This window comes from Saccopteryx leptura, chromosome 3, assembly GCF_036850995.1.
Source record: "Saccopteryx leptura isolate mSacLep1 chromosome 3, mSacLep1_pri_phased_curated, whole genome shotgun sequence".
Classification (NCBI taxonomy): domain Eukaryota; kingdom Metazoa; phylum Chordata; class Mammalia; order Chiroptera; family Emballonuridae; genus Saccopteryx; species Saccopteryx leptura.
In genome coordinates, this window is record NC_089505.1 from 271318605 (window position 1) to 271332510 (window position 13906).

The 13906-nt window shown below is 47.7% G+C and overlaps 1 protein-coding gene across 2 annotated transcripts in view; it reads right to left on the reverse strand.

Moving 5' to 3' along the window:
- Positions 1-381: 381 nt before the first annotated feature.
- Positions 382-13906, reverse strand: part of PRKCE (protein kinase C epsilon) — a 512328-nt gene continuing 498803 nt past the window's right edge. For both annotated transcript variants that reach the window (XM_066378351.1, XM_066378350.1), the window contains one exon: positions 382-3634. In XM_066378351.1, the coding sequence (XP_066234448.1) occupies positions 3488-3634 (147 nt within the window). In that variant the 3' untranslated portion in view covers positions 382-3487. The remainder of the gene's footprint in view (positions 3635-13906) is intronic.

The window sequence follows — 13906 nt, forward strand, 5'->3', positions numbered from 1 at the left end:
GACTGAGTGAGTCCTGAAGAGGCATGGCTGGGCACCGGCTGCAAGAAGAGCCAGCATTTGCTTCTCGAGAAAGACAAACACAAGCACACCGCCTGTTGGGTTTACCCGTGTCCTGGACAGCTGTGCGCCATGTCCAGGACACTCAGGCCCCCTTTGTCCCTCTGGGTGGCAGTCCCAGAAGCACAGAGGCCAGTCAGGGGGGGCAGAGGGTATTTGTAAGTAAGGTTATCGGCGACTTTTGTGCATCTTCAAAGGATGAGGGGGAAAGCTGGAACTATGCTCAGGCTTTCGAATTTTGGAATCTCTAATTTCCAAAAGGCAGCTTCATTAGTGCCACCTGCCCCTCACAAAGGAGAGAAACATACTCAAGGGACTGAGAAGTAAGATTTAACATCATTGTATTTATTAGGTTCTGAAACAATACACATTCACATCCTTTTGAATACAGTACATTTGGCACAATAATGTTTACAATGAAATAACACTAACGAATGGCAAGAAATTACAATTACGTCCAGAAGGGAAAAAATATACAAATAAAGCATCACAATACAAAAAAAAAAAAAAAATCCCTAAAATTGAATACATTTTCTATTTAGCCAGAATTACTTTGCACATAATTTAAAAAGAGGTAATTTTTTAGCCATTTTTTTTTTAAAGCAAGAATGCATTTTTTTTTTCACCTTTGGAGGAAAAAAATATGTTTCCACTTCACAAAGTTTCTCACTTCCATAATGAGAGAACACAGGAGGACAGCCATCCTTCATATATTTTTTGGCTTTTTTTTTTACACTTCATTTTTTTTTTTTTATCTTAGAGAGAGAGCTGGAAAGATTAGAAAGAATCAGCAGAAATGTAACTGTGTGTCCACTTCCAAACTCTTGTGAAAACTAAAATGAAACAATGAATGCTCAAGGAACACACAAGCGTTTTTCTATAGACTACACGGGATTTGAATCTGCCAGTGTGAAAATTGAGCAGCTCCAACCCCAAGGAAGTGGCGTCCCAGCAAGTGTGGAACTTTGGGTACTGACCGACAGGGGGCGTCTCTGGGTCAGGCGACCTATTGGAGCTGCCGGGTGGAATGTATTATTGTTTGACTTCCCAGCAAAAATGCCAGGTGTCCTGCTGGAAGGGCCCATTCCCCACCGACATGGGAATGCCACCAAACCTTGGCCAAGGCCATCTGGCATTGCAGTTAGAGCTTGCTTGGCTGTTCAAGGTCCATCATGGTGAAGGAAACAGAGGAAAAAGAGAGCAGTAGTGGTGCATGAGTATGATGGGCAGTATTGTCGTGTCTTCCTAAGAAATGAGATGATGCCACCATGAAGATGTTTCTGTGCTTGTACTCAACTCCAGAGATAGTCTCTCCCCAGTGCGTCAAGTTACCGAAGATAAATTAAATTAATCTACTGTTCCTCATCACTTCACTGGTATGCCAAACACACAGATTGATATAGCATAATATTTGAAATTATCGTAATAACAGATAATAATTACACCTGAGTTTTTAAAAAATAAAAACAAAAGAGAACTGAATGTCACCATTAGTAACAAAGGCTATGACCAGCCAGGTGCAAATATGGACACCAACTCTCTATGGGCTCGAGTAGTCACTGTCCAAGCTTTGACACCACCATCAAAAACATTCCTTTCTCTTCCCCATCTCTATCAGGGCATAATAGAGCACAGGAGAACTATATTTGAGATTTAATATAGCTTAATATATGTTGACATCTTTTAAAACAAACCAAAATGAAATAAACAATACAAAGGACCCCCCCCTCCCCACCCCCCACCAAGGAAACAAACACACCTTATCTCTCGGTAACTTGAACCAATACACATACAGAGTATTGCACCTGGACATTATTAGAATTATTCTTTCATAGACTAAAATTTTATAATATGCCTGAACATGCAGCAGTTGATACCTCTAAATTCAATGAATTAATTCCACAGGCCTTGCAGCAAACACTATATACAAAAATCTCAAATGTACAAAAGGCAAAAAGCTTCATTAGTGCCACTTTGCCACTCACAAGTATATATATTTAGGGGGAGCTGGGAAATCCACGTGCAACAGTTGGAATGGATTCCATTCCCTGATAAATCAGTTCAGGAAAACAGATAATCAAATGACCTTCGGGAAACATATACACAAAGCCACAGAGAACCCTTGCAAATCAAAGAATGTAACACTGTTAGCATATCTACAGGAGGTAACATCGCATCCATTAAATAGTGTCCGCATGAGTTGCCATGACATGTCACACAGAAACAAGCTTCAGAGTCCGCCTTGCCACACTGTCAGTTTTCAAGCAAGTTGCTTTTCAGTCTCTTAACACCCTCTGCATAACCCATGTTGAACCTCATTCTGCTTGTTCCGAAAGCAGATATTTCATAGTCCACTTTACATGTTTAATGTTTAAAAACCACGACACAGTAGTACTACCATTTTGTACAAGTGCGCAAAAATAACACACTGCTGAAGAAAATAAACAGAGCTTATACTGGGAACTCAAGACAAAACTGGAAGAGAATTGGAGAGCCACGCTTTCCTAGACCCCCAGGGTCTCGGCCATCAGTGAGGTGGCCTTTGTGTTCAGGCAAAACTTCAATAATGAGGACCACGGCCTATTTCCTTTTCTCTCAATTTGTACAGACCCCATGTGCCACTCACACATTAAGAGCATAAACCCTGGACAAATTGGTTACTCATTGCATATTAGCCCTTTAGTATCAGCCTGTATTAATACTGGAATTTATATCTTTTGGCCAATGAGCAAATTTGAGACTATATTTTTCAAATGTTAAGAGAGTTCAAAATTAAATTTCTTCTACAGAGTGATTTCTTCCACGACGTACATGCTTCCACAGCTTTGGCATGCCCCAAAGCCAAAACCAAAGCAAGCAAGAATTAGCCATTCCAGACAAACCAACACAGGTGGTAACCTGTGCACCACCTAGTCTCTCTCCTTCGTGGGCACACCCCGAGGGCGCCTGCCCTCATGCTGAAGAAGCACAGTCTCTTCTCCTGGACAGAAGGCAGAGGGTGGCAGGTGGGAGGGCTGGAGGGTTGACAAGCAGAAGTCACTGGGAACTCTACGTCCAAGAGCAGAGCCTGAGCCTTCTTGCTTGCTTTTCAAAATTTCCTTTGCAGTGAAAGAACTGAAGTTACCTCACTGCCAGGAACCCCCGAGACATGGAAACAGGATTGCCAACAGATACCACAGCAACGTGTCCAGCTAACGGAGGACCCAGCATGATTCTGCTTTACTGGTGAGTCAGGAACCAAGAGTGCCTTCTGGTCACCAGGCAGAGGAGGGAGGGACTGGCCTGGGGTTAGGAGATGCAATAAATAGAGTGGGCAGGGACTGGGGCTCTGGGAGGAAAAGTCGTTCAAGACCTTCTGAGCCTCTGAAAAGCAAGAATCTTCTCGGCACCCCTTCTTGCAGCATCACCAAACTCCACCTGGACGGACCGCTCAGGGCATCAGGTCTTCACCAAAGTAGGAGAAGCCTTTGAACTCCTCCTGGTTGATCTGCTTCACAATCGCCTCATCCACAAGCGTGAGGACCGGCTCTTCCCGGGTAAAGTCTTGGTCAAAGTTATTGACGTCTCTTTTGGTTTTCTGTGAGAAGAAAAAAAGATAGCACTGACTCCAGGCTGACCTTCCTCCCTGGGGCCCCCCGTGGGAAGTGGCCATCACGCTGACCAGCCTCTTGCCAAAGCGGGCTGCTAGCTACCAACAGCAGATATAGAGCTGTTCCAATGAGGTCATGATGGATGGCCCCAGGACCGGGAGGTGACAGAGGACTTGAAGAGGAAAAAATGAGTTCAGGTGAGAAGGAAGAAGGGGTGACAGGGTATGATGGAAAAACAGGGAAGTGGGATCCCCATAGACTGCATATGTGTATGTGTGTGTCTGGGAGAGTGGGGGAGACGGCTCCCATCTCACACTCCTCCTGCCAGCATCTGCCTTACTCTCTGGCTCCATTGAGAGCCCTTCCCTGGGACCCAGGGGACAAACTCAAACCTCCCCCCTCCATAAAGTCTCCAGTGCTCTTTTCCCCCACAAGCAGATCCCCTGACTTTGCCGTGTCTGTTCCATATGATGCCCTACCTATCGTGGACAGTGAGTAGGCTGGGCACATCTCCTGGAAAACCTGCCTTGGTCCCCACCTACTCTCCCTATTTTGTGGTCCCACATTCTTTCCCTTATTACAATCAACACTCTAGCTTGCAATGAATTGTTTATGCTTTTGTCTCGACTAAGAGCTCCTTAAAGGCAGGGGCCTTGTCTTAGTCAACTCTGGGTGCCCAGCAATAAATGTGTACTGAGTAACTGAATGTGCAAATAAATAAACCCGCCCTTGACTGACCAGCTCAAAAGGACCCATCCCCAGTTGGAGGTTCAAGCTCTCCAAATAGGGCTGATGGCAGTCAAGTCCTGGATGGGGAGACACTCAGGAAGTGTAAATGACGCTCTCTGCCTCTAGGGGCTGAGATTTGAGTGCCGAGCCAGTGTTCCTGCCTGGAACAGTTTGCAACGGTTAGAAAAACTGGCCTAGAGAAATAGGAGCTTGGCTGAGACTTGAAGACTGAGTTACAGGCGTGTTGGTAGAGATGGAAGAAGGGCACTGTGTCAGGAAGAAAGATGGGACAAGAGCAGGGAAGCAGGGACACGGAAGATGTGCACACAGGACAATGGGTTCACCAGGCTGCCTGGGGCCGAGTCCAACGTGAGGATGGCAGGAGGTCAGAGTCCGACTGCAGACGCCTCCAACACCAGGCCCCCGGTCCCCCACAGCACACAGCACACAGCACGATGCCGGGAAGATCGAAGGGGCTCCGGCAATACCTTTTCAGACACCGATTAACTGGTGTTACCCAGGATTAGTGACCTGGATGATGGATTATTACTTGTAGGAGGGATAATATTAATATATGTTGTGTTCTGTAGAAACCAGTAACCTGAAAGATGTTAATAAGTAGTCTAGGAAAAGAGTAGTTTTGAGATAAAGCTTTATTTCATGCCTGGCTCTTGGCTCTGCCATGCATTTTGCCAGATTAAAGGCTCTGAGATGCCCTAGAGTCAAGAAACCCAGTTCCCACTGTTTGGGCCAGCCTTCTGCAAATGTGGCATAATTTGTTTTTCCTGAGTAGCTTATTACGATTTCTTCCTGAAGCAGAACTCTGCTGTACCTGGTTTTGGAAGTGCCGCTTTACAACTTCCAAAGAACTCTCACATTCATTTATTCATTTGATCCTTGGAAGAGGGATTATCACCCCCATGGTGCAAATGAGAAACTGTAGTTCACAGATATTTGGGGACTTGCCGTAGTCACCCAACTAGTTAAGAGCAGCACCAGACTCAGATCCAGGTCCCAGCATGATGCCTCCCGAGTGTGGGAAATCTGCAAGGCTGGACGCTGGAGAAGTGGGAAGACGCAGCCAGGGTCCAATTCAGTCTGGAGACGTTTGGGTAAAGCCACTAGGCTGAAATGAAGCTAGAAAGGCTCGCCAGCAGGCCAGCATGGTGGCACAGCGCCGTGAGTCCAGGAGAAAGTGCATAATGTGGACTGGACAGCTCATCAGGGGACTCTGTTTTCACACTGTCCCAGATTGAAATTAGAATCAGATGGACAGCATGGAACAGAGATGCAATAATGTTCCAGAACCCATCAGTGAGGCGTGGCATCATCTCCTGGGACCTAAGCTGCATAGCAGGTAGGGCTCAGAGACCTCGGTGGGGAGACAGAGGGAGACACAGAAAACCTGAGGGTTGGAAACAGGACCTGAAGCTGAAGGAAGCATGTGTTGCCCTTGAAATGGGAAGCCCAGTGCTTAGTCATCCCCCCGGGAGGGCTGGCTCCAGGCATGGGGACTATCTGTGTTCCATCTCCAGTACGTACAGAGCGAGAGGAGGAGGGCCCTGCGCGGAGAGAACAACAAAGCCCATCCCCACAGTGACGCACGTTGGACACGAGAGGCCCCACGCCTGGGGAAAAGGTGTGCTGACGCCACTCCTGAAGATCTCTATCGAAGGAGGGATGGGTGCCCTTGGACAGAGGGCGGGGGACAGAAAACGGGCCAGCGGTGCAATGATGTAGAAGGAGGGCTGAGAAGGGGAGAAGGTGGCAGCGATTCGGGAAGCACCAAGGATCACCCCAGAAGGCAACCATAGGGCGCCCTCAGTGGGGGCAGGAGTACAAAGGGGACCGACGGGGAGGAGGGGCAGGAGCCGGGTGAAGAAGAGTGGCGGAGGGATCGGGCAGGAGGAGACTCCACGTGGTATCACCAAGGTGGGCCCTGCCCAGGTCGCCTGTTCCAGGGGCAGGACCACCTCTTCGCCAGCCCCCTCCCATCGGCCCCTGACGAGGGGAGTGTGCACAGAGAACCCGGGGAACCTGCAAGCGCTCTGGCATTGGCTCTCCCGGGGCATCCACTTGTTTGTGCTCCACCTTCCCGTCATCGGTGTCTATTAGTCATGAAAACTGGTTTTGTGTCCTGAGGTCAGCTGAGCATGGTAACAGACCAAGATGCCACATGATGTTTAAATTTCACAACTTGCTGATTATGTACCAGGAAATCAGGCTCAGTTAACATGGCTTAGAGGACCTCTAGCTCCCTGGGGGTGGGAGGTAGGGGCTAGTGTGGGAAATCATCTAGTTCCCTCTGGGCTTTCCATGGCTCTCAGAATCACCTGTGGCATTTGAGCGAGTGTGCCATTCTCGAAGAGCACTACAGGAGAGCACTTGGCTCACCCACCTGGTTGTGCAACCCGACTCAGGCCCTATTTTCCTTGCACATTTTAGGTGCATGTCAGCTACTCACTTCCATTTCATATAGCCAGCATCCCCACTCTGCACAATTCCTGATGATTAACCACAGAGACTTGACAAGTTTTCCAAAGCAATTATCTCTGGGAAACACCACTGCCTATTAATAATAGTATGTCTACAGCATAGCATCCTCAGATTTGATGAGGACTGGGGATTACATCCTCACTTACTGGTTTTATTTTTTGAAAAGCTGCTGCCTCCCTCGCAGGCACAAGACTGGACTCCACGGTTCCGACAGGCAAATTCCCAGAGATACCCCCTATTCACCTAACTCGCTGGTCATCCCGGATGCCTCCCCTTACGTCTAAGCCAGGTTCTTAGCCCACACCGCACAGCCTGAGAGGTGACAGTGGGCATGTGGGACGACCGTCTAACTCTTCAGACCTTTGCTCCTCCTTGAAGCCCCCCCCATCCCATGGCCCACACTGAGGGGAGGATGCTCAGAGTAGGAGGAAGCTCACTGGCTGACCTCTTATCCCTGCAGTGTCCCTTCCTGGTTAGATGACGTTGTGTGAAGTCACTCTTTCAGCCTTGGTCTTTTGATCTGGAGAATGTGGTGGTAACAGGTGCCTTGAGGACTAAATGAGATGTCATGTGTCAGGTGCCTCAGTGCCCCTGAACCATAATGGGCACCCAATAAATGTGAGTTCCTACTCTGCCTCCAAGTCTTAGCACTTGTGTGCCACGGGCAGGCACCATGCACAACATGGCTGCATTACCCAACAGTCCACGTGATCTGCCCATCAATGCCACGAGCTTCTTGGAGTCAGGGACGAAGCCTTACATTTCTCTGTAAGCCTCTGGATCCTGAACTACTGCTGAACCAAGGCCCACCTGAACATCTGAGTGCTTCCTCCAGTAACTAGGGTTCTTCTAACAGCGCTTCACTGCCCTTGGGAAAAGGCCCGATTCTTACACACACCCTGTAGGAACCCGAGGCCCTTCAGGATCTTGTCCCTGCCTGCCTGCCCAGCCTCATCTCCCATGAAATTCTCTGGACTCATGGGCTTGCTCCTGCCTCCAAGCCTTTGCACAGCTGGTCCTCTACCTGGAACTGTCTCCCTTCCTTACCTTCTGCCCCATGTCCTCGTCACCAAGCTGACTTCTGCTCACCTTTCCTATCTCAGTTTAGAAGGCCTCTTACAGATGTCCATCATTTCTCCTAGCCCTTAACACAGCACTCAGCACACTGGATGTCCTCCTCTTCTCCACTAATCTGTGAGCTCCTTGGGGGTGGGGGCTGGGCCAAACTCACCGTTCCATCTCCCTCCAAGCACAATGCCTGGCATATAGTGTGCACTGAGCAGACATCTACTAAAAAACAATATGAATAAGTGCACCCTTCTTGCTGCCACTTTATCTAGAGCAAAAAGTGATGTAGGTTCAGAACCAGTGGCGGCTGACCTGCCAGAGGGTTTTCCATTTGGGAAGTAAAGGTGGAGTGAGGAGAAGGCTGCGGTCTGACTCACGAAGGGCCTGGGACGGGGCGGCCCAGACCACTGCAGCCGCACAGGGCCTGGAGAAACCGGCAGGCGGACACCTGGTCAGCGGCGATTCCTCTCCCGGCAGCGGTCAGCTTGGGCACGAGGGTGCCCTGATCGCCCGGACGAGGCAGAAACAGGTTCAACCAGGATTTGGGAAAACTGCATCAAGACAGATGGGTCAAGGGGTGTTTAGGGACTTGGTGGCTACGTATCTAGTCGTTGTGGTTGGGGTTCAGGGAAAATGACATTTCTTTTCCTCTGGCATCCCTTCAGAAGTAAGGTCTTGGATTTGAGAGGTCTAGGGGTGATCTAAGGGGCATGACTCTGGTGTCAGCAGTGGGGGGTGAAGTAGAACTTATGGAAACAAGGTTATAGTCATCCTAGATCCATCAGCTGCATCTGAGCAGCAAAGCCACCGAACTCATCTTACAAAGCGCTCCAAGGCCACAGAGCACTGGGGTCTCGGCCGGTGTGGTGGTGCTTGGACCGCAGCACGGCCAGGGACGGGCGGACTCCAGGCTCGCTTCCTCCACGGCTGTGCGGTTCCCTCACAGCCCTGCTGTTCTGAGTCAGAGACAGGGTTTCGGAGGAGCCAGGGACACGTGCTCCTGTCCTCATCTGGACGTCAGCAGATCAACATATGGCTGTTCTAACGCCCCGAAAACTCCCTGATCGTCCAGGCCCGGGCACGGGGCCGGCTGCCCTGCTCTCCGCATGGGGTCTCCAAAATGCCGGCTTTCCTTCAGGCCCTGTGTTGGGCTCCCCCTCCCTCTAAGCCTTCTCTAACACCAGCGCACCCCCATCTCACCAATGGCACCTCCTGGATCGCGCATTGGGGTCCTTCCTCTAACATTTCACGTGTGTCCTAGTATCCTTTCCTATCCCGGAAGGGACCTAATGCAAAGCAGGACACACGGCAGACTCTGAACATCCATTTCCTTGAAATAATTTTATTCACTGTAACGGTCAAACCTACAATTCCTCCTACCTTTGAAATGTCAATAGGTTTATCTAAACTCAACTTTCTTTTTTAAAATATTCTACAAGAAAAAGCAAGAATTTCATAATTAAAATGCTTGTACAACATCGGTGAACTGAAACTTGACTGCCTAGTGCCTTGCCTGGTTGGAATGCTGGGTTGGAACAGAATTTTAAGTTATCATTTCGCTGGAATTTTCTCTAAATATAATACTCCCCCCCCCCCCACCTACTTTTAATTTTGTTAACCAAGAACTGGTTATACTTTTGGACTTTCTTTATAGAAACAAGGCAAAACGTCCAGAGAGTCCAGCCTGTGCTGGGCTGCCCACGACCTGGCCCGGCCCCCCTGTTGCCCTGTGCTTGCTGTGGTTCCTGACCGTTTCTCTGCCATCTCCATCTCAGAATGTGGTAGCCAGAGCTGACTGATCCGTTCCCCACTCTGGTCTAAGCAATGCCCTGTTCGGTGGAATGACCCCCTACTTGGCAGAAACCCTCAAATTAATCTGATGCCTAAGATAATATTAATGTTTTATCATTTCTTAAGTAGTTGTGATTAATCACAAATTTGTCCAATCTAATTAATACTGTTATAGGTTGAATTGTGTCCCTCAAATAGATATGTAGAAATTCTAACTCCCAGGACCTCAGAATGTGACCTTATTTGGAAATAAGGTCTTTGAAGATGTAATCAAATTAAGATGAAGTCACCAGGTTGGGCCCTAATCCAGTATGACTGATGTCCTTATAAGAAGGGGAATTTGGATGCAGAGACAGACATGCACAGAGGGAAGGTCACGTGAAAAGCCATAGACAGAGTGACACTGTCACAAGTCAAGGAACCCCTGGGGCTAGTAGGAGCTGAAAGGGGAAAGGAAGGATTATTCCTCGCAGGTTTGGGAGGGTGCATGTCCCAGCTGACACCTGAGACCTCTAGCCTCCAGAAGGGACAGACAATTCGTTATTCTAATCTCCCCGGTTGGGGGCACTTGGGTGTGGTAGCCTTAGGAAAGTAATACACACACCCAATTTTCTGAAATTGATTTTCCAAATCCAGATGCAATCGTTTATATGTAATCTTGATTTCTTCTTATTTTGGAATTTATTTCTAGCCTGTCAATGATTCTATAATTTCCCTCCCTAAATCTCAGTTTATTTACCAAAAAGTGGGGATAATAAATATACCTAGATGCTGAGCTCATTTAAACTCTGAAGCACTATGCAAATGTCATTTTCATTCTGTCATAGACCTATCTGCTATATCCTTCAGCTTTTGGTCATCCTGAAATTTGATTGGCATGCCTCCTGTCGCTCTATCCAGATGCACATAAAAATCGTGTGCAAGACAGGGTCAGGCTCAGAACCCTTTCCCTGGCCCGCTACAAACGTCCTTCTCACAAAGCTGACATCCAGTCCCACCAGCTCACTTTGTGAGTGTGGTTGTTAAAAATCCATTGTGAACCAACCAGCCATGGTCATTTCCTCCATCTTGTTCAGGAGGATGATAACAGAGACTTGCGTTAGGAGGTTAGTTATTCACTATGTTAGGAGACATTCATTTTGTTTAGGAATATGGTATAAAAGGTTCATGTTAGATCTCCTTATTTTTTAATGTAAGCGTGGCTGAGTGGGTCCCCCAGGTGGTGACCTCTACTCTATTGGACAAAGTTGCTTCCACCTTTGAGGGGAGAAGAAAATCAAGACCCCTTTGCTTTATAAGCCCAAAATGATTAGCTTCATGGCATTTAAACATGGGAAGCCACTTGGCTCCCAGCCATTCCCTGGTCCCAGGGAGAGAGCCATGGCAGCACGGGGGCCCCTGCTGCTGCTTGCAGGGGCAAAGTGCCTCAAAGTGGTGGCTTGAGTGCCTCCACCCCTACAGTCTGGTCTGCTACCTTTCATCCAAACCACTTCTAAGAGAAAGCTGCTTCACTTCCAGGGCAGTCTGTATATATAAGGTCTACCGGAAAGTTCTGTCCATTTCTATCACAAGTTTTGACACGTAAGCACGTTTATTTGGCGCATGTGTGCCTCTCTATTTTTATCACTTAATGTATACATACTGACGTAGCAAATTAACTAAAACAAAGTTGATTCATGTTAGTCTTATGAGTGAAGCGATAGTGTACCCATGGCTACTGATAAAGTAAGTTCATTTACGCCACTGTAATTTTTACGAATTTCAATAAGGAAGAAATGCTACAGAAGCATGTCTGTCACATCCACCATATTCCCCGGACTTAGCACCCTCCGACTATCACTTGTTTTTGTCCTTACAAAATTTTTTGAAGGGCAAAAAATTTAAAAATGAAGAAAATATCAAACAAGCACTGGTTCAATTTTCCGCATCAAAAGATAAAACATTTTCAAAAATGGGATATACAAATTGCCCTCACGCTGGCAAGAAATCATTAATAATAATGGCAATTATATTATTTAATAAAGTTTATTGACGGTAAGAAAAATTTGTATTTTGTTTTATTCCAAAAATGGGCAGAACTTTCCAGTAGACCTTATATAACTATAGCTCAAAAACAGACCAAGTCCCTCAGATCACCAGGCATTCTGAATAGACAGCCACAGCTAAAGTCTGTCAAAGCAGCTTTTGATGGAATTCAACTATTTCCTCTCTCTCCTTGTCCCCTCCTTATTGCTGGAATATAAAAGGTATACATTTCTACACACTCTATTTGAAGCATTACTTTGGAAACTCTTATTAGCTAACACTAACCTTCTCCCTCACACCTAGCAAATATTCCAGCGATCCAAGGAGTTCAGCTAGCTACAATGTGTCTATGAATCAGACAAGACTTCTATAGGGGTGTTTAGACCCAGCTCTCCTGACCTGCATTATAGGGGAGGGAGGGAGGATCCCCTTTATAAAGCAGTTGTTACCAAACTTCGAAAACTTGTTATGATGCTCTTGAAACAAAACTTCAGGGAAACCACCCGAAGGCTATCTACAAGGTTGCCAGTTTAGAAACCTATGCAAGAGTGAAAGGAGAACCCAAGACATGACCCCTCGAACCCTGCTTCCAAAGACACGGGGAGCACCGTCCTCGTCTGCCCTTGGTAATGGGGGTGCTTTTCAAAGGCCCTTCTCCATCTAAATTCTATGGCTCAATCATAGAAGTAAAAGTGAAGCATTTAAAGCAAGCCTTCTTAACCAGGGTTCCTGCTGCGAAAAGCAGGGGCAGCAAACTCTCTGTGAAGGGCCAGCTGGTCAGTACTTTAGGCTTAGCAGACCACGGGCTCTCTGGCACAAAAGCAGCGGTGGACAAGACAGAGATGAGTAAGCATGGCTGTCTTCCATCAGAACCTACTTTATGGGAACTGACATTTGAACTTCATACAATGTTCATGTGTCACAAATGGTTCTCTCCAACCATTTAAGACAAATGCAAAAACCATTCTTAGTTTGAATGCTGCACAAGAAGAGGCAAAGGGCTGGGTTTGGCTCGAAGGTCAGGGTTTGCCAACCCCTACATCAGCTTTCCTTGAGGTCCCATGTCAGGCTTCTTCGAACCCCATAAAATACAGCACAGTGTGCCATGTGTATGGGCGAGTTCAGATTTTCCTGGAGAGAGTTCACTGTATCAGATTCTCAAAGGGCTTCCAGAGTGAGGGCTGACTTCACGGCAAAGCCAAGAACCATAGATTTTAAAGTTTTCCCTCAAACACAGCCTGAATTTCTCAGTACTACAATAACCTCTGAGAAATCCACACAGAGGAGGAAGCCCTGAGAAGCAGGCTTAGGACCTGAAATGTCCTCTTTCACTCCGACCATGGGGCGGGGGAGGAGGCAGCACAGGGGGTTCTCTCTGGCCGCTCGTTAGGGGACCAGCAGGAAGGCTGAATGGGCCCTGTGGAAATGGCAGGGTAAAGTCTCCCAGACATAGACTGTGTATCGAAGGCTCTTCCCAGAGGGGTCTTTTAAGACCAGGTGAAGCCATTTACCTCAAAGTTTTAGCTCCACAGACTCAATATTTCTTCAGTCCTTTTGGGGAAGGAGGTATTTCTGGGTAGTGCAGAAGGACAGTGCTTGTACCTGCTTCCTTGACCCCCACCCCTCCAATCCCCAGCACACCACCCTCCCAGGCCTGCCCAGGTCCACACCTGTGGCTGTGACTATTTAACTCTAAAATTTGGTAACAAAAGTATACAGTATACCTTCCAGCCAAAAGTCCTTTTGAGTCCTCATCACCTGTAGAGGGAACTCGGGCCCTTGATGACATTCAGTATAGAATTTAGAAATGGCCTAAAGGTATCTCTAAGTGCCCCATGGATCTTGGCTCCCCAGTGAGACAGGCAGTGTCTCAGGTCACAGGCCAGCCTTGCCAGCTTCCCGTTCTTTAAATGGACCCTGCTGAGTCCCCAGAGGATGGCAGAGAGCAGTCGCTTTTCTCATACAGGTGAGTGTACCACCCTCCAAGGTCAGAAACGAGAGCAAAGGAGGGTCCATTTCCCTCTCAAATGCAGCAGAGGAGCTCCTCAACCATTTCTGAGGCCACCAACAGGACGGCTTTTACACTGCTCTGCGGGGGAAGGCACGCTCCTTCCTGGGGAGGGTCCCCAGCCCAGGCTGGTCCCCGCACA